This window comes from Schistocerca americana, chromosome 1 (genome assembly GCF_021461395.2).
Source record: "Schistocerca americana isolate TAMUIC-IGC-003095 chromosome 1, iqSchAmer2.1, whole genome shotgun sequence".
Lineage (NCBI taxonomy): Eukaryota > Metazoa > Arthropoda > Insecta > Orthoptera > Acrididae > Schistocerca > Schistocerca americana.
In genome coordinates, this window is record NC_060119.1 from 30,399,037 (window position 1) to 30,424,015 (window position 24,979).

A 24,979-nucleotide genomic window follows, 5' to 3' on the forward strand; every position below is an offset into this window, starting at 1 on the left:
ATACCTGTGCTGTATAACTTATAGTTCACTGTCTCATGAACACCATTTCTTGCATTTAGTGATGTTATTGGTATATTCTTCTAAAGTAGTCACATAAACTGGGCTGCACTGTTCACATTGTAATTATATATGTCTGTGGTTTCGCTATCACAGTGCATACGATAATGCGGATGTTGACAGTACTGTTTTACTATTTTTTGGCCCAGTGAATCATAATGAAAATGGATCCAGTGAATAGCATTATATTACTTAAATGTAATTTCAAGAATGTAACGTACTCAACTTTTTATGGCTATAGTGCAAAGCAGGCAGCAACATGGAGCAGTTTAGGCACAGACTTTTTCAATGCCAACACGTGGAGTATCACCTGTTTTGGCTAATGAGATGGTTATTGCACATTTTATGAGTGCACAGAGATACTACAGGACAACAAATCACACACTAATTCAAAGTCAGATAACAACAACAAGTGAGTAGCATAGGCCTACTAACCCTGGGCACTTCCTCATTGCTGGGTACAGGATGCACCACTGTAGGTGTGCACCTTTGCTCACTACGTGTCGCAATGCTTGGAAACTAGGCTGTGGTGTGTCATCACTGCATAAATTATACTTTTGCTTCATGTTCATTTCTTATTGCTTAATGCATTTTAACATTTATTCCATATTAGTCACTGTATGTGAAATTCATGACTTCAGCTACAATGGATACAGATGTATTACTCAGTAGTGACATATTTGTGCTGGACTGTCACTTCAAAAACTTTGCAGGGAAGGGTGCTTTAAACTTATCAGACCGAATGTTTGTTGATTATTTCTCACAGTTCTGGGTCAGATTTCCTGCTTATTGCCAGCCATTGCCTGAACCACTTCGGCTATCCTGACCCAATCCAAACATTCATTATCACTGTCCACTCTCTTATATTGAAGTATTATGTAGCCAACTTCTCACTTTAAGCTCGCAACATTATTTAATTCCAACACAGGGGGTGACACTACAACAAGCAATTGAGATCATTTTTATTGCCATGTGCCTTGTCTTGGCTAATGACACTTGCATTGGCCAGTACATTCATATCCATTGCAGCTGATATCAGGAAATTCACATTCTTGTATAATTTGTACTATTATTTGATACAGTTGTTGATTGTCAAATCATAAGTAACTTATTTAGTGAACTATCATCAAATTTACATTTTCTCTTTGACATTTTATCACATTTGGAACGAAATGACGTGGATCTGTGAGAAATAATAAACAAACATTTGGTCTCACAAGTTTAAAGCACCCTTCCCTGCACATGAGACTTGAGCCATCATTTGATGCAAAGTTTTTCAGCCTTCAACAACAAGGGCAACACTACTGATAATAATTTATAGCAATGCCCATATTCTGGTTGGCCAAGGTTCATATGTATAACCATCACCAATTGGTTGTAACATCCAGTTCTTGTCAGTGATTCAGTTAATACTAATGATGCTGGATAGAAGGCTAAAATGTTGAGCATGTCAGGAATTTTCCATATGTCTGATGAATCTAGAGGTATATGTGTTGATGCACATGGATCCAGATACAGCTCCAACTTAAAAGTGCAAAAAGTCTGTTTCAAATATGCAGATGTGATGGTGGCTATCCCATGCTCTTGTCTCCCTGCAGGACCCTGTACTAGCTCATCACTGCATGCGCCACCTTGTGGTTTCTGGCTCCAAACATGTACCACTGTCAAAGCAGCAGGAAATATCACACTGTGACAAACTCATTCCATTAATCCTTGAGACTAATCAGTCTTTGCATTTGAACTATCTTGCATATTGATATTCCAGTCATCGACTTCAGTAAGGCATACTGGCACTTTGTCTAATGTTTCTTAATCACTAATGCTGATGGACTGCTGTAGGACGTCCTCTGAATTGAAGTCATTCAGTCATTGTTTCTAGGTGTTGCAAATTTCACAAGTATAGTATATTTGGGTGAATTTTCAACATAATATTTTTACTGTGTGCAACATTGTATGGATATCAACAGGAGGCTATATAAACAGCCAAATTATCAGAGATAGGTAGAATCATGAAAATTTCATCCCTTTTAAGGCCTGTGCTCAAAATACTAGTGTAGTACAATGGTGTAATGAATGGTTTACCTTCACAGGAAACCTCTAAATTCAAATAAGTCTTGTAATAATTCTGCACAGAAGTTTCAAAAGTAATACTGCATGCATATGATGATCCTACATTATTGTACTGTAAGTAGAGTGATGTTTTTGCCAAGTTTATCTCATCTCAAGGAAGTGAGACTTATTTAGTTATTTATTTATTCTGTTGATCATGTGCAGTGCAGTGTGCAAGACGAAAATTTAATACGACTTAAATCTAGTGTTCATAAATAAATAATAAAAAACACAAACATACACACAAAATTCTAGCTTTCGCAACCAATGGTTGCCTCGTCAGGAAAGAGGGAAGGAGAAGGAAAGACAAAAGGATATGGGTTTTAAGGGAGAGGGTAAGGAGTCATTCCAATCCCGGGAGCGGAAAGACTTACCTTAGGGGGAAAAAAGGACAGGTATACACTCGCACACACACACATATCCATCCACACATACACAGACACACACACACACACACACACACATATGTGTGTGTATGCGAGTGTATACCTGTCCTTTTTTCCCCCTAAGGTAAGTCTTTCCGCTCCCGGGATTGGAATGACTCCTTACCCTCTCCCTTAAAACCCATATCCTTTTGTCTTTCCTTCTCCTTCCCTCTTTCCTGACGAGGCAACCATTGGTTGCGAAAGCTAGAATTTTGTGTGTATGTTTGTGTTTTTTTTTTTTTTTTTTTGTGTGTCTATCGACCTGCTAGCGCTTTTGTTTGGTAAGTTTCATCATCTTTCTTTTTAGATATATTTTTCCCACGTGGAATGTTTCCCTCTATTATATAAATAAATAATAAAAATTGTATGTAAGCCTAAACATTACAAATTACGTAAATTAAGCTTCATGTATTCATTTACTGCATAGAAGCAGTGGTATGGCAGATTTTTCAAATGCATTTATATTTAGTATATGTTTTAAACCATCAGGCAACATCTTGAACAGTTTTATTCCAATATAGCATGTACCTCCCTGACACAAGTGCATATTAGCTGGGTTACATGTAACTTTCCTTTTAATCTAGTGATGTGATTGTTATAAATTTTAATGGTCTTGATTGCAATATAATATAATAAAATTACTATAGCATATTGTGAACAAAAAATGTATAATAAATAGTAGAGATCACTATGACTCCCTCGACTGATGATGTCAAGTCTTATAAACTATTGTGACTGTGTTTGTCAGAACTTTTTCTTAAACTACTATCATTGCCAGTTAAGCCATATGACATTCTCAAACCATTATTCTTAACCCAAATTTCCTACCCTTGCAATTGCTCCCATTGAAAGCCTTCCCGAGGCACTATCCCACTACCATCCACTCCAGATCCACCACTGGCAAATCCCAAATACAGAGGCAGAGCAGCTTGTAAAACTATTACTTCTTGTTCACCATTTAACTTGTAACTACCATACAGCGTTTTATGTAGGAATGATCAACACTAAACTAGCTAAGCGCATCAATGTGTATGGAAGAACCGTCACCATGCCAGCTTCCAGTACCGAGTAACTGGATGTGCCCTACAGCAAGATTGCTCTGCTACACCACATGGGTTACACATGGGTTATTTGAATCCCTCCACTTGATACTATCAACAGTTTCCCTGAACTCTGTAGATCAAAACTTGCCCTCCAAAATATCCTTGCATCCCAAAACACTCCTGGACTTTAACACATTCCCTCCTCCAGTACGTTACACCATTTCCTTTATTTTCTTTTTTACTTTTACATTCTCATCCTAATCCTTCTCACTCCCCTTTTTGTTTTCCATTGCTCTGTTCCTGTACTTATCTAGTACTTAATTTGTTTTTCCTTTATCTCTTAATTTATTTTGCTTCTCTATTGTCTTGATTATCTCTGGACTGGTGGTTACCAATCCACATCATTGACTTCATACTGTCTCTGACATTCAACCCCCACCCCCATCCCTTGCCCCTAGCTTTCAACTTGGTCTACCCTTGTCCTCGCATCCTGGGCTCTTAGTGATCTCCCTTTCCTTTTTAACTTTCGCCAAACTACCCCTCTCTTATCCTCAAGGATGGAGCTATCAGTATGAGAAGCTAGTATAGTCTCACGTACACACATCAAAAAATGTTTTGCATCACCCCTGTTCCCAGAACTCCTGAAGATTGACATTGACTGTGGATATTTTATCACAGATGCAATGTCTTTGACTGTTCAGAGATGTCACTAAACCCGCCAAAGACCAAAACAACCATGCATGAGCAACGCCTATTAGATGGAGGTGGTCTGACAGCCGATCAGCTACAATCATTCCATGGCTTGTGTTTGTAATTCAGTCATGCCTAGGCAGTCAGTACCATGGTTCAATAATATCTGCATTGTTACTTTGTGCTAGGAAGGGCTCTCATCAAGGGAAAAGTGTTCAAGCATCTCAGAGTGAACCAAAGCGATGTTGTTCAGACATGGAGGAGATACAGAGAGACAGGAACTGCCCATGACATGCCTCGCTCAGGCCATCCAAGGGCTACTGCTGCAGTGGATGGCTGCTACCTACAGATTTTGTCTCAGAAAAAGCCTGACAGCAATGCCACCATGTTGAATAATACTTTTTTGCAGCCACAGGACGTTGTGTTATGACTCAAACTATGCACAACAGGCTGCATGATGTGCAACTTCACTCCCAACATCCTTGGCGCAGTCCGTCACCCTGCAGCATCATACAGATTGGCCCAACAACATGTTGAATGGACCGCTCAGGATTGGCTTCATGTTCTCTTCACCAAAGAGTGTTGCATAGGCCTTCAACCAGACAATGGTCAGAGACATGTTTGGAGGCAACCCAGTCAGGCTGAACACCTTAGACACACTGTCCAGCGAATGCAGCAAGACGGAGGTTCCCTGCTGTTTTGGGATGGCATAACATGGAACTGATGTACGCCGTGGTGGTCATGGAAGGCGCCGTAACACCTTAATAATACATGAAGGCCACCCTCCGACCAATAGTGCAACCACATTGGCAACGTATTGGTGAGGCATTCATCTTCATGGATGAAAATTCACACCTCCTTCGTGCACATCTTGTGAATGACTTCTTTCAGGATAATGACATCACTCGACTGGAGTGGTCAGACATGAACCCTAATGAACAGATTGAAAAGGTCTGTTTATGGAAAAAATGACCCACCAACCACTCTGAGGGATCTACGCCAAATTGTTGTTGAGGAGTGGGACAATCTGGACCAACAGTGCCTTGATGAACTTGCGGATAGTATGCCATGACAAATACAGGCATGCATCAATGCAAGAGGTCATGCTACTGGGTATTAGAGGTACCGGTGTGTACAGCAATCTGGAGGATCACCTCTGAAGATCTCTCTGTATGGTGGTACAACATGCAATATGTGATTCCATGAGCAATAAGAAGGGATGAAATGATGTTTATGTTGATCTCTATTCCAATTTTCTGCACAAGTTCTGGAACTCTCAGAACTGAGGTAATGCAAAACTTTTTTTGATGTGTGTATTTCTATATGTGCCTACTGGCAGCAATGATTTTCATCTGCTGAAGATAAGTATTGGTCAGCAGTTCTGTCTTATACTTTTGTATTTTTCTTGAGTGAATTTTCCTTTTTATACAAAAGACTAATATTACAGAATTCCGTAGAAAACTTACTGTGGAGACCAGTGGACGCACGCTCAGTGAAGCTCATATTCAGATAGTCAGTAAACTAAGTAGGGCCAGTTAAGGTCCAAGTGACAAAGGTACCAAGCACCATGCTGGGAGTAGTGTCAGATCTGCCACAACTACAAGATTTCTTTACAGAACATATCACAGTTAATAGTGACCTTTTGGGGCACCGACCTGAGATGGGCACTAAGGCACACAAGCACAAGATTTGTATAAAGCGTGTACCATAATTAATAGTGAAAACTAATGCAAGTGAAATGTCTCAAATGTAAGTCACTTGTATGAAAAAAATGTTCTCAAACTGGTCCTGAAACTGTCTTGACACATGCACATGTATGAGTTAAACAAATGCTGAATTTTGCCTGCTTTTCACATATAAATCTGTCTCATTGTGGTGACCTGCAGACAGGACAGTTAGCATACTTGATGTAATCTTCTGGGCTGTTTGCAGCTAAGGATGAAAAAAGTATTTCTTGTACAGAATTGTGCAGTAAGAATATTACATAAAGGTTATAACCAAACAGGGTGCAGAAGCCTGTGCAGGGATCTAGGGACCCTTACACTTATATGCCAAGATATACATTACACGATTGCATTTGTAGTTAATAACAAGAGTAAATTTAGAATGAACACTGAAACTCTGAACCACAATACTAGATCTAAAAGTAAGTTCCATGTAGTTGAAAATCTTGTTCCACATAAACTATACATCCCTATCTAGGTTAGGGAAGAGAGTTTTATATTCAGATCAAATATCTGTAATATGTTACAACACAAGTCCCATACATCCTCCCAGCACCACCTATTCCAGTCTGGTGACAAGCATCCCATTTCCCATCAATGGTGGAGCTACTGTTGAAGCAATCATGTGATCTACAAACTAAGCTGCAACCACTGTGCTGTTTTCTACGTGGGCATAACAACCAACTAGCTGTTTGTCTGCATGAATAGTCACCAAAAAACTGTGGCTAACAGACAGCTGGACCACCCAGTTGCTGAACATGCTGCCCAACAAAAATTTTTCACTCCAATGACTGCATCACACCCTGCACCATCTGGAGGATCCTTTCTACCATCACCAGCTTTTCTGAATTGCACTGGTGGAAACTCTTCCTGGAGTATGATATATCCTGCATTCCCAAACCCCCTGGCATCAAAGTTCACTAGTCTGTCTTTCACCCACCTATCCCTTTCCCTGCTCCCACTCCAACACTACTCAGCATTCTATTCCAACAATAAACCCATTAGCCCTTTTCTGCACTTCTTTCCTTTTTTGCCTCTCTCCCCCTCAAACCTCCTGACTGCACCTGGCAGCCCTACCCTGTATCCACCATGTCCCTGCATGCTCCTACAAGAAACACTACACCAATCCCCACCCCTAACTTGCGGACTCCTATCTCTTCCCCCCCCCCCCACCCCCCCACCCCTGTGTGTGTGTGTGTGTGTGTGTGTGTGTGTGTGTGTGTGTGTGTGTGTGTGTGTGTGTTCAGTCTATCACATCAAGCAAAAGACAGGAGCATTGCAGGCCTATATTCAAGCAGTTAGGAATTGTGACAGTCTTCAGCCAGTATGTGTTTTTATGTCTCATCAGCGTGAAAGAAAACCAAGGAGTCTTCAGCATGAGGCAAGATATACACAATCACAATACCCGTAAAAAGAGGAGCATCGAAATACCCAGGTGTTGACTGACGGGATCGCAAGACAGCTTTCCAGTGGTTGCCCTAAAGATGTTCAACTCACTGCCTCAAGAAGCGCAATCCCTGCTGCTAGGAACATTCAGAAGGAGAGTAGCACAGGACCTGAAAGAACGCCCATTGTACTCCATTGATGAATTCTCTAATAGTGACCAAAGTGAATGGACAAACAAATATTGTTTCTATTAAGTATAAATGTCTTAATTTTGTGAATATTTTTTTTAAATGTATGTATGTAATTAATCTTGATGCAGTCTGTCCAGTCATGACCGGTAAACAACACAGATCTAGTAATAATAAAGTAATATCCTTTTCACGATACTGTTGAAATGCATCATTGGTGGACATGTAAATGGAAAATCCTCTGATATTTAAAAACAAAATAAAGTTACTCCTCATTAAGCATACCTTCTACAATTTATTGAGATTTCAAGACTGCAAATTCTATATCAGCTACCGTTTAGGTTAAAAATGCCTTGCCTTGCCAGTATGTAGACAGCTAACAGTGATCTGAGTAAAGTTATATTACTGCTCTTTTAAAGCATGATATTAGATAGAAACAGCACCTGAGAAGTGGAAAGAAAGGAGCTTTTCTGCTAATATGCATTAACAGTAATTCTGATAATCATGAGTATGAGCAGATTAGCACTAGTTAAACTTTTCTGTTGGCAGGCTTCATAAAAGTACCCTGCAGTGACTTCTTCTGCACTCATTCCACATCCATGAAGGATTTCCTCTATGATGGAATTCAAAGTACACTGTGTGTGAACTGCAATTCTAGGGTTAATCTTTCACTCTGCTGTCAATTGTAGGCAATTGTAAAACTACCTCTCAGAAAAAGTCTCATGGAAGACCATGATGTAACCATAGAACCCTGGACATTTTGGTCAATGCTCTTATCTGCAGGCCTGTCCAAGTATGTCTTGGAACAAGTCTCACAGCTTCGAGCAATTAGTATATCCTGCCTGCTGTCCAAACTATGTGGAAGCCCTTCTGCACATCTCAGGCAACTATTTGATGTGTCACCATACTGAGGATTTCCAGGACCATCAAACATTCTTTGCAGAATGATATTATTATAATAACCTTCATAGTTTAACTGCTGCAGTGGAAAAAATTTAAGTTCCACGCACAACAATGCTGCTGAACAAAATTAGTGCTTTAGTTCTTTTTCTGACTACTCAGTACTTCCCATCAGTCTTTCTCCATAGGCAAGGTGAATAATGTATATCTGTGTACTGTTGTTCGACATGGAGGTGGAAGGTTTGAATCCTAGTTGTGGAAGAACTGTTCATTAGCAGTATTTGAGTAGTACGAGGAGGAGTGATAGTGGCATTGGTTTTCATATCACCAGACTTTTGTGCCAATGCCACGGGTATTGAACATACTTCCTTAGCGTCGCATGGAGCAGACAATGCTGTTGATATTGATCGATCATTTGGATGGGAATGTTAAGCTTAGTGGTTCCCTTGGTGCTATGTTAGAGGAGTAGTCTATGTGCCAGCACTGTGCTTCACACTTTCCTTTCTCTTACTGTCATAAGACACAAACATGGCACCACACACTACAGTCACCTGCATTCTACAGACACACACAAAGATATCCCTCATATACCATAAGGGAAGGGTCCAATTGTGTGCAGAGGAAGAAAACCCTTTTTGATTATCAAGCTGCGCAGTCCCTCTCCTAGCCAATAATGCCATACCAACTTCTTTTTCTTTTCAGCCCATTAATTTCTACTGTCCATCAGACTCACAAAATTGTCCTAATCTAATAATATAAGGGGTGATCAAAAAGTTTAAGGGCGTTGCTACAGCATATATGCAATGTAGCATGACTCTAGTCACGTATTTAAGCATGAATGTGGAGGTAAAGGATTAGGGTGGCATTCATGTTTTCCCAAAATGCATGCAATAAATGTGAACTAATGCAATGTTATTACCAAACATGTCCAAACAGGACCAACATACTGTTATTCTTTACTTGGCTGTTGAAGAACAAACAATGGTAGATATCCAAGACAAATGGCTCAAATGGCTCTGAGCACTATGGGAGGTAACATCTGGGGCCATCAGTCCCCTAGAACTTAGAACTACTTAAACCTAACTAGCCTAAGGACATCACACACATCTATGCCCAAGGCAGGATTCGAACCTGCGACCGTAGCAGTCACGCAGTTCCAGACTGAAGTGCTTAGAACCACTCGCCACACCAGCCAGCCATCCCAGACATCCATCAGAGAATGAAGAATATGTATGGGCAACATGCCTGTCAGTGGGCTGCTGCTTTATGATGATACACATCTCCACATCACAAATGTCATAATGCAGAAATTATGTGAACTCAAGTTTAAATGAGTACCATCATGCCTTCAGTCCCTTTAAAAAGGCCTTGAAGAGTTGATGATTCCTATTGGATCAGGATATACAGCAGGTAGTTATGGCTGTGCTCATGCAGCAGGACTCATTGTTTTACCAAATGGATATCTTCAACCTGGTGGAATGATGGCCTCAATGTTCATGGTGATTTTGCCTGAATGGCATAATGATTATGGACTATGGCCTTGAATGAACACTTTTTGATTGCTACTTGTAACCTTAAACCAATTTGTTGTGTAATCTCACAATTTTTGTTGTTGCAAGCCCCCTCCTCCTTTTCACTCTGTCCCTTTACATACACACTAATATTTATTTAATCAACGAAAACAATTTGGCACTTTTTGTCATACAATGATTTATGATTTTTTATGTCCGTCATCATACATTTGTCACTTTATAACTGTGATATACACACATGAAACAAAATTTGCATACCCCTGTTCCCAGACCTCCTGAAGTAGACGTCGACTGTGGATATTGTATCACAGACACACTCCCTTTGACTGTTCAGGGATGTCACTAAACCCACACAAAGATGTAAACAACCATGCATGAGCAGTGCCTATTAGATGGAGAGGGTTTGACAGCCGATTAGTTCCAGTCATACCACCAGGAAGGAGGTACATGGCTTGTGTTGTCTGTAGTTCAACCATGCCTAGATGGTCAATACTGCAGTTTGATCATGTCTGCATTGTTAATTTGTGGCAGGAATGGCACTCAACAGGGGAAGTGTCCAGACATCTCAGAGTGAACCAAAGCGATGTTGTTCGGACATGGAGGAGATACAGAGACACAGGAACTGTTGATGACATGCCTCGCTCAGGCCTACCAAGAGCTACTACTGCAGTGGATGACCGCTACCTACGGATTATGCCACCTTGTTGCATAATGCTTTTCGTGTAGCAACAGGATGTCATGTTATAACTCACAATAGGCTGCATGATGCGCAGCTTCACTCCCAATGTCCATAGCAAGGTCCATCTTTGCAACTACAACACCATGCAGCATGGTACAGATGGACCCAACAACATGCTGAATGGACTGCTCAGGAGTGGCATCACGTTCCCTTCACTGATGAGTGTTGCATATGCCTTCAACCAGACAATCATCGGAGACGTGTTTGTAGGCAACCTGGTCAGACTGTCTAGCGAGTGCAGCAAGGTGAAGGTGCCCTGCTGTTTTGGGGTGGGATTATGTGGGGCTGACGCACACCACTGGTGGCCATGGAAGATGCTGTAAAGGTTGTATGATATGTGAATGCCATCCTCCGACAGACAGTGCAACCATATCAGCAGCATATTGTCAAGGCATTCGTCTTCATGGATGACAATTCGCACTCCCATCATGCACATCTTTTGAATGACTTAATTCAGGACAATGACATCACTCGACAACAGTGGCCAGCGTGTTCTCCAGACATGAAATCTATCGAACATGCCTGGGATAGATTGAAAAGGGCTGTTTATGGGCAATTGTGACCCACCAACCACTCTGAGGGATCTATGCTAAATTGCTGTTGAGGAGTGGGACAATCTGGACCAACAGTGCCTTGATGAACTTGTGGATAGTATGCCACAATGAATGCAGATATGCATCAAAGCAAGAGGACATGCTACTGGGTATTAGAGGTACCGGTGTGTACTGCATCTGGACCAACCCCTCTGAAGATCTCACTGTATGGTGGTACAACAAGCAATGTTTGGTTTCCATGTCGCCAATAACCAAACATTGCAACAATCCAGAAGGAGGTAATAATAAAATTGAATTACAACGACAAGTAAATATCTGGATTGTAACTGTAAATCAATAATGACTTCTTGTAAAGCTCCAACAAAGAAAGAGATAGTGATGTTACAAGAATTATAGTTTCCAAAATGTGGTGCCTTTTCAGTTTAACACTTAGTTACATGATTGAAAGTAATCAGTATTGCCATAGTGTCAAATATGATGAGATTAGGGAAACCATATTTTCACTTTTCCCTGCTAAGCAATCTAGCTATATTCAGTGACTTTGTTATTTAATTGTTTGTGCATTGTCTGTCTGCTGTAGGAATACTTATTCAGCTCAACATTTGTCAAACCACTTCCAACTTGATGAGATGTTAAACTGCAGCTGTCCTCTTTTCTCCAGACTTGTAAGTGGCTGTTGCAGGATGTGCAATTATCATCTCTTCAGTGTATTTATCATTTGTGTTCTTAAAGAGAAAGTAAGCAGATTATGTACTTTAACTGCATCACTCCATGCAATTATCCCATAAAACAACAACAAATGAAAACATGCAAAGTGTATTAGCATGTCCACACACAAATAAACATAATGCAAGACACTTATCTGGGCAAACTGGATGAATGCTGATGTGATAACATCATTTCATATTATTACAAACACTTCAGTCTCCAACTGTATTGATGACTTTTGTTAGATGAAATACAACACACTTTGCAGTAAATAATTTGGGTTTGTACGGTATGAATAAGATATAAGGAAGCTGTATTTATGGAGAGAATTCTATTTCATCATATGACTTCTTATTTACTTGATATTGCTCTCATCATTACTGTTATGAATTTTTGTATATTATATTTGCTAAACCTCCACTTTCTTCTATCTTTCATTATTGTTAGTAGACTAGATTGTGTAGATATAGTGGTCTGACATTCAGGATGATCAGCTTTAAATTATCAGTTTGGCTATCCAAATTTATATTTCACAGGGTTTCCTTGAACAAAATCATGAAAATTTTTGTGTAAATCCTGTCAAAATTAAATATCTGAGTTCCTTCATGAGTCTTTGCCACATTGTAGCTTGTGCTCTGGTTATGGTGACTTCATTACTGACAGCATGTTAAACTGTTGGTCTGTTGTGTTAGGTTATCTTGTTTCTGTTAAGTTCCTTTCACACTGATTGTGTATCCTGTCTCAGAATAGAGAAATTATTTTTAAATTTGCACTACAGTTCAAGTTTTCAGTAGTATGCTATTTCTCTTTGATTACTTTTGCACCAGTGCTAATAACATGCCTCCTCCATGAACATCTCATCATAAATGGCATGTGGAGGTAAGCGACATGTGTAAGGGGAAAGAACATGTTGAAAACAAGAGCAATGACTATGCAAGAAAAGAATGGAATATGTCTGCCAAAAAATGGAATAAAAACATCAAAAACAGCTGCTGCAATATGAGTCATAAACCACATAAATAGGGTGTTTTGAGAAGAACATCAAAACTAATAGATAAATAAGCAGAAAAAGATTTGCAAAGTTCTAGAGTGTGCAGTGGAATGATACAAGAAGAGTGAACCACAGTACAAGTGGGGTGGGCCATAACCAAGACATAGGAACAAAGAGACACCATGTTGCAGGAACTAAAAGCTAGAAAAAATCCTGCACACAAATATCCAGAAACAAATACTTGACAAGGACCATTCTGTTCCTTTAGCATTTGTTTATTGACAGTACAGTATGTTCTACATCTATATTCCACAAGCCACTGGACGATGCATGGTAAATGGTAAATTGAACCACTACCAGTTGTTCCCTTTCCTGTTCCACCTGCAAATAGACTGTTTATATGCCTCTGTAAGAGCCCTAATTTCTCTTACCTTATCTTCATGGTCCTTACAGGAAGTGTAAGTTGGAGGCTGGCATGAGCGAAATGCTGCCAATTACATCATTGGAGCATGCCTTAAAGCTTCAGTTACTTACATGCTCCTTCAATTCCTTCCACACTTGGCAAACACTCTCTTATGATGGTGTGTGACTGATACCTCTGGAAATGATGGATGTAATGGAAAGTTAGACTTATTCACAGAATCAAGGTTGTTGAAGTGAGTTGCTTCATGTACACTAAGCAATGTATTTGCTTTAGTTGAAGCCAACAGCCCCAGATATATTCTGTCCCAAAGTTGTTGATCTCTCAGTATCATAAGAAAGTGTGGTGTAATTGGTAGTGTACTACTGTGAAATGGAGGGATCTGGGTTTGAAACTGGTTGGGCACATAGTCTTATCTTGCCAGATACAGGGTGACAATTATTGAACTATATGAAAAAAACTTACATTAGTTTCAAACTATGGTGTGCAGACAATTTGTTCAACATTTAAATGTCACTACAGATATTCATATTTAGGTTAAGACATGTTTTATATGCCTGCCATCATTGACGATGATGTGGTGCTGACAAATAGCTAAATTCTGCATGACCCTCTGAAGTGTCGGAACATCGATGCTGTTGATGACTTCCTGACTGGCTGTTTTCAGCTCAGCAATGGTTTTGGGGCTATTGCTCTACACCTTGTATTTAAAATAGCCCACAAAAAGGAGTCGCATGCATTCAGATCCAGAGAATATGGCGGCCAATCAAGGCCCGTGCCAGTGGCCTCTGGGCACTTCAGAGACAGAATGCAGTCCCCAGAGTGCTGCTCCAGGACATCAAACACTCTCCTGCTTTGATGGGTTCAGCTCCATCTTGCATGAACCACATGTTGTCGAAATCAGGATCACTTTGGATAATGGCATGAAATCATCTTCTGAAACCTTCACGTACCATTTGATAGCTGCCATGCCATCAAGGAATATAGCACCAATTATTTCATGACTGGGTGCTGCACACCACACAGTCATCTGTTGGGAGTGAAGAGACTTGATCGCAAAATGTGGGTTCTCAGTCCCCTAAATGTGCCAATTTTGCTTACTGACAAACCCATCCAAAAGAAAGTGGGCTTTGTTGCTAAGCCAAACCATATAGTACACACTAATTCCCATCCTGCCCCATGGTCAACCATGCAGTTTGAATGTCCTAACACAAACCATTTAGAAGTTATGATAATTGCATTTCATATAGTTCATAATTATCATCCCATACAGTTATATAAATGCAGTAAAAAATTGAAGTGAATAATCAAATGAGCCTTAGATTTCACAGTTGATAATCAATTAGAAGTTGAAACAGATTAAAGACAGGGAATGCCAATAAAGCCTAGGTGAATTAATGTTCAGGATATAACTTTGTATATTGAAAGATAAAGCTAATGAGAAATACAGATGCAGTATTAACTTAAGTAGACAAATACCTCCAAACCACTGAGATAGAAACTGCAGCTGCATGTGAGAGTTATTGGGCAAGATTCATTATCAATAGCAAGCATAAATTTATGACAGGATCAATTATCAGTCTCTCCCTTGGATCCACCTGAAAGATTTAGAAAAAAAATCAGTTTGCTAGTACATATATTCCCCAGTAGTACTATTGTCATTGGAACAAGCTTTAATCATCCACCAACCAACTAGGACATATGCAGTTTTGTAATTGATGGTCATGTAAAACATCCTGTGAAATAGAGTGGCTTCTCTGAAAACTAGCTATAACAGATAGTTCAAAAACCCACTAATGGTGGAAACATATTTGATCTAATGGGAAGAAATAGATCTGTTCTGAGGATGTTGACATTGAAACTTGTATCAGTGACTATGAGACAGCTGTAACGATACTGAATACCAAGATACAAAGGCTAACTAAAACAAGGAAAAAGATTCACATATTCAGAAAACATTAGTCATATATCACTGAGGATTGTCAAACATTTAGCTCTGAGCAAGAGCATGCAGATAAACTGTGGCTGACATTTAGAAGAATAGCTGACTGAGCATTGTATAGATATGCCCAAATCAAACAGTTTAATGTGGGAGGGACACTCTCTGCTATACAGTTTCTGTAAAGAAACTTCTAAAGAAACAGCAATTACTACACAATAGATATCAAACAAACCATAAGAGTATAGATAGAGAGATGCTAAATGAAATATGTTTGGGTGTCAAAAGAGCAATAAATGAAACCTTCAAAAATGAATAAATAGTGGCATAGTCACAGCAGAACACACAGTGGTCCAGAAAATTATTTGCATCTTTATTCCAGTTACAGGCCACAATCACATACAGGGTGCATAAAATAAAGCTGGCCCAGAAAATATTTTAAATAAGATTGACATGGCATTGACCCTTATTAATGAACATTGCAGAAGATTCTTGAAATGGCCACAAATAACACTGATGCAGTGCTGTGTTTGATTCCTGAAACTGTTAGACATGCATACCAGTTGTGCCTGAAGGATATCAGCAATTGTGTCTTCAGTGTTCTGCTGATGTTCTTCCAGTGGTGATGATTACTTGATTACAGAGAGATCAGCTGATCAAGGCGGACAAGAGATTGGACTGCCTTTGGTGACTGTCCACTCCTTACCAAATACCTCATGCATTCAAGACAAAGTTGTGAAGGTGGTGTGTCTTGTTGCTCCGTTTTGCCAGAAATATCCATACAGTCATCCATACTCTGTGAGTTGATCCACATATGGACCAAACAGTTTCTGGACATAGTAGTCAGCATTTATGATATGGACATCAGTCATTTCAGACCAAACACTAACCTTGGGATTATACATTGGCTCTTCAAAGTACTGACGAGGATTTTCTGATGCATGTTTTGTGAGTTCACATAGCCAGACATGCTGAATGAGGCCTCATCTGAAGAAATGAAAAATAAAGGATCCAAAAGTATCTGATTCCACTTCACTCAGAAATCACTGGCAGAACTTAATATCTGAAAGTTTGTCCAGATGCTCCAACTCAAGCGCAACAGAAAATCTTAAGAGCTACAAATGCAGGTCCTTTTCAATAAGTGTCAATTCCATGTCAGTCTTATAAATATTTTCTGGGTCAGTTTTATTTCACCCACCCTGTGCAACAAGTAATTACTTTCAGTCTATGATGACCATCTTCGAGGCCTGAGTACTGACAGTTTTCTAACAATAAATGCCATAGTCAAATCTTGTTGAAAGACATCTCACAAAATCTCAGAAATTCTTGTCATATGTAAAGACTGTCAGTGTCCCCAAAGTTGGTACCCAGGCACTCATGGATGACATGTGAACTGAAATCAAAAGTAGCAAATCAGAACTATAGAACTCTATTTTCAAATTTTACTTTACTAAGAAATTTTTGGGATTACTGTTTCTGTTTCACTGTTGCACTGCTGCAAAGATGAAGAACATAGATAGTAATGTCAGAGGCAATTGAAGAGCAGCTGAATCAGTAAAACTGAACAAAGCTCCAGGGACTGATGGAATCCCTATCAGGTTCTGTGCTGAAGCTGTGGCTGAGTTAGCCTCCATTTTAACCATGGATCCTTCAAGTGAGAAACTGCCCAGTAGGTGGAAAAAAGCAAGAGCAATCCCAGGTTTTTTTTGGATGATCCATTTTTCTATTATGAAGTACTATCTGAAATATCTACAAATATTCAGCCAGGTTTTGCTAAGTTTTAATTACTGCCAAGATTAGCAGTTCACTTTAAATGTGCAGAAATATAAAACTGTGAACTTCACACAATGAAAAACTATTAGATTCTCTGAGTACATTATCAGTGAACCATAACTGGAACCAGTCAACTCATGCAAATACTTTGGTGTAGCAGCATATTGGATTATAAAAGGCAATCATCACATAGACTCATTTGCAGATAAAGTACATGGCAGATTTCCGTTTGTCAGTATACAAAAAAAAAAAGTAATTACACAACGGAGATAGCTTAAATACATTTGGGTGGCTTATCCCTGAATATTGCTGAAATGTGTGAGACCTGTAAGAATGAGTCTCTCAGTATATGTTGAACAAAGAAACCCAGTGAGTATGGTCACAAAGTAATTTGACCCATGGGAGGGCGCCAACATCATGCTGAAAAACCAGGAAACCTAAACTGGCAGGCACTTGAAAACAGGCCATGAAAGGCTGCTTAAAAATATTCAAGAACCAAAAGTAGATGAAGAATGTAGAAATATACCACAACACCCTTCATATTGATACCATAGGAATCAAAAAGGAAAGATTGACCTAACTGCAGTGAACACACAGGTATTTAAGCAATAACACTTCCTACACTCTATACACTAATGGAACAAGTTGAAGATCTAACAAGTGGTACAATGTTAAGTATCCTCTCATATGCACTTCTCACAGTTTCAGATTCTAGATGTATATGTAGATTGCATAGTGTTTGGACCAATGTATCGTAATTGTACCTTGCATGATGAAATAATAGCATAAGAAACTTTCGAGTGAGGGGACTAATTTCACACTATGAAGAAGGGAGTTAGGATTACAAGCTTATGTCTGACCAAATTTGCTCACAGACTTACAAATATATGAACTTTATGGGAAAAAGTATAATGTAAATAATTTTCTGCTGGAAAATAATGTAAAATAATAAGCAATTTGGCTTACAAAAAGATTTAAAAATGTAAATAATAATATGGAAAGTGTAGATTGCTACTCACCTCATAGAGGAGTCAGAGGCAGGCCCAAAGAAAAAGGATGCTAAAATATGTTAAGCTTTCAGACACATTCACCCTTCTGAAATAGCAAACAAACACACATTCACACAAGCAAAACTCACACAAATGTAGCCACTGACAGTGGCATTGTGTGTATGTGAGTTGTGCTTATGTGGATATGAGTGTACTTTCTATCTTAAAAGAAGGACTTTGTCCACAAGAGAAAAAATATATTAGTAGTATTTTTGTTGTGCTGTCTGAGAGGCAGCAGCTCCTCTAGGTGGTGAGTAGAAATCTATTCTTTCCACAACAATAACAACAACTGTTACTCCATCCTGGACTTTTCATTGTTTAAAATGTAAATAAGTATTTCAAAGTACTATGTCAACACAGTTGTGGTTTGAAGTTACATGAAATAAATTCATTAGTTTTATTCATAATCTATTTCTCAAAGTTCCAATTTGCAATATATTTTCCCGTCTGTTAGTTCATATCCTCAGTATTTATGTTTGCTCTACACCTACACACCAGTTATTGTGAACACATTTTTAAATCACAATCCAATGATCACTCTAATTAGAATTTAGTTCACAGTACCTTGTTTTTTGGAAACAATCAGAAGAATTTTCATTATTGCCTTTTCTTTCCTTTAGTCATAGTATACAATAATTTATGTCATTTCCTTAACAGAAATAGTCATCATATAACCAAAAAAGACTTTATAATTTATTTGTAGTATCTGCTGCAACATTTCATGTGTAGATATTTAAGATGGTTTCTATCATTAGAATTTTACTCCCCACCAGCTATCTTATTACAGATTAATGACTACTAGTTCAAAAATAAATTTTCTCTTCACTCCTTTGTCCTTCAAGAGAGTAACATTCTTTCTATAACTTTTTGGATTGTAATTAGAATTAAGGTAACAGTAGGAACATTCATTATATTACATAATGTTTTGTATTAGAGAGAAAGCAAAGCCAGTACTAACTGAAATTTGCACTGGTGCTGGAATTGATGACATTATTAAGTTGTAAGCGCTTTCCTGGTGTTCTCCAAAATATTATTTATTTGTTCACAAATCAGCTTTTAGCTTCTTAGGCTTTCATCAGGTAACAATGGGCTGAGAAGCCAAAAGAGAGTTCATAACCAAACACATAACATTTCGTCAAAAAAAATTTCTTTTTCATAAAGCCAATACAGAACAAAAATCTTCAGCATTTGTTCTGAAATTAAAGTAATGGATCAATGTTGTGACCTTCTGCCTTTCTGTTACAGGGATTTGTTGGTGGAATGACTCTTGTTCTGCTGTTCTTCTCCTTCCGGAGACTACCTTTAGGGGATGCAACAACAATTATCTTCAGCTCACCTGTTTTAGTCATGGTACTGTCATTCATTTTTCTGAGGGAGCCATGTGGATTCTTCCGTACTTTCATAGTTTTCCTGCTTGTTACTGGTGTTGTGCTGATAGCAAAGCCACCATTTATTTTCAAGGTAAGGCAACATATTCGTCTATTCTGTATATCAATTTCCGTACCTCAAATTTGTGAATGCTGCAGTTACAAAAATTGTATGCCTGTTACCTTATGTATAAAGAAATTGATATTATTAATTCTTGGTTCATGACTTACCATTCATGTAACAGAACTTCTCAGTGTTGATATGATGTGTCTAGAATCAGGACTTGTCAAGTCACAAAAGGCATATTTTTCAACATGAATGAAAAACCTTTAGAGCCAAAATAATGATGACCACAAACAGTTTTCTTCCATAGTTACATCTTTAATGGTTTAATGTTTAAGTTCTATTGTTTTGTGAAATTTGATTCATAATGAACTCATTTCCTTGTTAATTTAAGTTTTTGCCTTGGAAGTTTTTGGTCCAATTTTTGATAATTTTACTTTTCTTTTTATAAAGCGGTACTCTTTTTAATTTCCAAAAGCTCATGAAAAAGTACTTACAAGATCTGTTCAAAAAATTCTGTAACTTTGTCCACGAAATTTTTCTACACTACTTTTTACTACTTTGAAATACTCTCCTTTACAATTGATACACCACTCCCAACACCATTCCCAGTTCTAGAAGCTATCTTGCTATGCCTCTTGCTGGATCATGAGAAGTGCCATCTGCCAATTTTCTTTTATCTCATCTATCATTGCAAATCTTCATCCTTTCAGTGGGGTTTTCAACTTTGGAAATGGGCCATATCTGGAGAGAATGGCGGATAGTGGCCAGTAATACTTTTGGGAACTTTTGCAAAACCATCAATTGCTCAATGAACTTTTCTGAACTTGGGTCCACAGCTGTGACAGATTGTTGAAATGAGTTGATACCACCTGCAGCTACCATTTTCTTTTATTTTTAGAGCTGCTGTACAATTTCAATCTCAGATCATTTTCAAGTACACATATAAAAATTCAGCAACAGAACATAATGCCATACTACTATCTGCATGTAACATGTGTAGGCACTTAACAGCATTCCCAGCAGTGGTATACTCACATTAACCACTGCACGGTCAAAACTTTTAAGTAGAGTGCAATGTTGTGTGGAAATAAATTTGTGACATGCATTCATGTTAACAGTGCTAGTACTACTGGTTTTATAGCAACTACGACATTTGCACTTACAGGCACAATGACTATGGATGTCATGTAGACGTACCTGTGCAGATACTAGTACATCATAATGTGCCATTACTGAATTTTTGTATAAATACTTGAAAATGATATAAGACCAAAATTGTACAATACTGGAACAAATAAAGGAAAAAGACAGACTGTTTAAAAAAAGCAGTCACATTCTTATTCCCCACAGACAGTCCATACATAATTGTTACACATGACAGAAATACATAATTTTTTTTCATTATGAACATATATGTAGAACATTTAGCTACATAACAGCTTCTTGATATTGTTATCAGTTGACTCCTTATTGTCAGACATGCCAAGTAGGCTGTGTCATCTACAATCATTCCAGTTTCTCTCTGTCCATTTTAAATTAATTTCATACTGTATCCAGGTAGACAGCTTATGGCCTGAAGGGTGTAATGATTCTGTTTTTGAAGAACAGCTTTTATACTTGCAGTTCACATTCGGAGGTTGCTCAGACTTGGGGCATTATTTAAGAGCAGTCTTTTATTAATGAATATATCTTGTCAAACTGATACCGTTTTGAACAAATAAGAAATGTTTGATGAACATTTTTCTTGTTAACATATTTAAAATCAGCAGCGAGAAATGTTTTATTATTAATAAGTTACAGTGTGTAATCAACAACTGACAAATATAAGGGTACAGGAGGGGAGATGGAGATGGTGCTGCATAAATCCCTTGCCTTCAGCATTGAGGAGTTGGTTGTGTGGTGGGCACTTCAAAATTTCTTAAATTCTCAGAAATAACTCTCCACAAGCTAAATTCTGAATACAGTGTAAAAAATAGATCAGAGAAAAGTTTCTGTCCTTATACAAGACTGTAATGGTACTGTAAAATCTAGAATCATCTGTTCCCACTCCAGTGGAGTACACAAGCTTAACCGTCAGCCACTGCGCCTTTTGTAAGTTGATATATTTAAATGAAAATATAGTAAGCATCTACTCGCAACAGAATCACCCAAAAAATTAGATCACAGGAAAGATACCAGGAGAAAGAGTACAGGATATATTTCTCTTAGTAAAGAAACTACAAATACAGAAGCATAAAGTACCAGAAATAGAATATAATAGAGGATATATAAAAACTGTATTGAAGAAATAAGAAGCAGAAAAGAAAAGTTTCTGCAAAAAATAGGATGTGGAAGAGACAGCCATGACTTCATGCTTTAAGATATGTGCCAGCAATGTAAACATGGGAACCTTGGAAGTGCTGCAAATAAGAAGTTACATGGAAGCTGGAAAACTTAAAGAAACAGAGTAAAATGTACAACAAAATGCATGGTGAATAGGTGAAATATGAAGTGAAAAAGAAAATCTGTCATGAAAGATTACTATTATTATTTTAAAAACTATAATATTACCCAGTGCATACAAATTCCATGTGTAATATACGGTATAATGGACTTAATATGTAGTGATATATCAAAAATTGATAATACTTTATTTTTCTCAGTATAGAAATGATATCTACATAAATATGTATTTTATGTGTAAATTTTTGTAACACATTATACTCTGAGTGTAAACTAATAAAACTTCTTTCTTTTTTAACTTTCAGAGTGGGCCAGATGTCTACGATGTAATAGGTTACACATGTGCAATTTTTGCAACTATCTTTACAGCACTGAATATTGTTGTAATGCGTAAATGCAAAGATGTTCACTTCTCAGTTGTGGTGCTGCAGTTATCAATATGGTCACTTCTCATGTCAGCAGGAACGTTGCTGACATTGGGGCACCGCCATGACATTGGTGTATTAATCCACAGGACATGGTATGAATGGCTCTTGGCAGTGGCAGTGAGTGTTCTGGGACTCACTGGGCAAGTCCTTGTGGCAAAAGCCCTGAACTTGGAGGGTGCAGGAAAAGTATCTGTTACCCGTTCTCTTGACATTGTCTTGGCTTTTATCCTCCAGGTTTTTGCCTTTGGTGATTATCCTGACTGGGAGAGCATTCTGGGGGCTTTGATGGTGCTAGTTTGTGTTGTTGGGATAGGTCTGGAGGAACATGTATACTACATTGCTGGCATACTGCCATAATGAAGGCAGTGGCACTGCTTGTATTTTGACATTACTATGTACTGCCATCAAGACTGTCAATGGAGTCATGCAGAAATACTTGCTCATACATATATATATATCCAAAGTATTAATGAGAATAAGGCAGCCTCACCTGAAATGACAACGTGTTTTAGCAATTACAGAGAGAAAACTTGAAATGATTTTCATATAAATAAACGAATCAGCCCACATTGTGTTGTAATGAACTATCATCACTGAACAGCTCATTGTAATGGACAAAACTGTTAGCATAAATAATGTTCTGCTAATTTTGGCCAAGCAGAGGCCACGATAACTACCAAGCCATTAAAGCGCACATGTCTAAACACCATAGAATTTACATTCCACAATAATGAACAAATAAATTGATGTTCTACTTCTGTAGTTATTATTCTCTGTGGCTCACACAAATACAGACTAAAAATTTTATGTTTGTTAATGAACAATGTTCTTCTCAAAAATGGGCTTGTAATATACCATACAAAGTGATCATAGCCATCCACAAGCATGGTGTATGCTGATGTGATATAAATGCAATTCCACTGTTAATGGTGTTAAGAATGTTTCAGACATTTTAGTAATCAATAAAATGCTCTGTAACATATTGAAATGCTCTGGTAGCTTGTACTGGTGAGAAAAATGCAATTGCATAATATTAAATTGATCTAGCTTCTTTTTTTCCCCTTGAGCCATTGGAACAATAAAAATTGAGTTCAACTTATTCAGATCACAGAATCTATGATAAGCTTGTTGAAAGTCAAATCAAGAAATTCCCTCATCACAATAAATAAATAAAATGAAAGTTATTTATAATCGCCATTTTTCTCATTCTAGGAAAGTTTTGGTTATTTCAATTACTACAATACACAATAAACAATGTACAGAGGAAATATAATGATGACATGGTCTCATATTATTAAAACAATTGCTTATTATTGTTCAGCTCTTAAACTGTTGCCATTAATTTTACAGGTAATAGTATTTTAGGTGTCCATTTTATAAATTTGAGAGCAGATGAGTTGTATGCCTTGCCCATTTAGACCACTCTTTCTTTCATTTATGTAGTGCAGGATATGAAGCTTGATTCTGAATGAAAACAGTCTTAATAGCTGTTTGTAATCTGCATGAGTATAAACTGAAAGTCAAAGAGGCAGTAAGGACTGAGAAGGTAAAGAATCACTGCCATTAAATGTCTTTCTTCTAATGTACCTGATATCTGAACAAAGAACTGTGAAATGTTTTTGATATGATTAAAGTATGGTAGAGATATTGGAACCACATATGACTCTAAAGTACTTTGAACATACTGTCTCAAACATTTTTGATGTTTTACTCAAGCAGATTTCAGTGCTGTGAATTCTTTAACTGCTTAACTTCACATTTAATTGTGTATGTAGCAGTTTTTTCAAGACATTGACCCTAAACTACTTTCTTGATATCAAAAATGGACATAAGTAGTGAGTTTTAAAATCATACATACCAAAAATGACTACAAAATAAAAATATACTTCCGTTTAGGCTTGTAAAAGTATCTAGCTTTCAATTTCGAATTGGGAATGATTGTATAGTTTTTTTTTTTTTTTTTTATGTGACACAAACATCAACCTAGTGATGAGAAACCCAGGATGGCCAATAAGTACCTACATGAGTGTGAATCACTACTCACCAAGTAGAGAAGGCATTGAGTGGCAGAATGGCACATGCAAAAGACAAATTAATAAATGAACGTCTAAAGACTTTTTTTAGACACACACACACACACACACACACACACACACACACACACACACACACACACAGCTCCTTCCATCAGTCATCCTTCTCGCATTGCATTCTGACTGAACCAGTAGAATTCATGGATTGCTTATGTGTCTTTGAGCTTTGTGTGCATTTTTAAACTTCATAATAACAAATTTTGTAGTTCAGCATTTAATCAGCCTTTTCTGTGTTCCTCTTTACTGCTAAATGCCTCCTCTATTCAATTAGTAGTTGTATACCCTCATGCAGATATTCATTAACAATATATATGCACTTTTGCCACAATGTACTTTTTATTGACAACTATCCAA

General features: G+C 37.9%; 1 protein-coding gene across 1 annotated transcript in view; it reads left to right on the forward strand.

The window, feature by feature from the left end:
* Positions 1 to 24,492, forward strand: part of LOC124620232 (solute carrier family 35 member G1-like) — a 45,335-nt gene extending 20,843 nt beyond the window's left edge. Inside the window, exons 3-4 of the mRNA XM_047146903.1 lie at positions 19,474 to 19,689; positions 22,410 to 24,492. Coding sequence (XP_047002859.1) covers positions 19,474 to 19,689; positions 22,410 to 22,889 — 696 coding nt within the window. The 3' untranslated portion in view covers positions 22,890 to 24,492. The remainder of the gene's footprint in view (positions 1 to 19,473; positions 19,690 to 22,409) is intronic.
* The last annotated feature ends 487 nt before the right edge of the window (positions 24,493 to 24,979 follow it).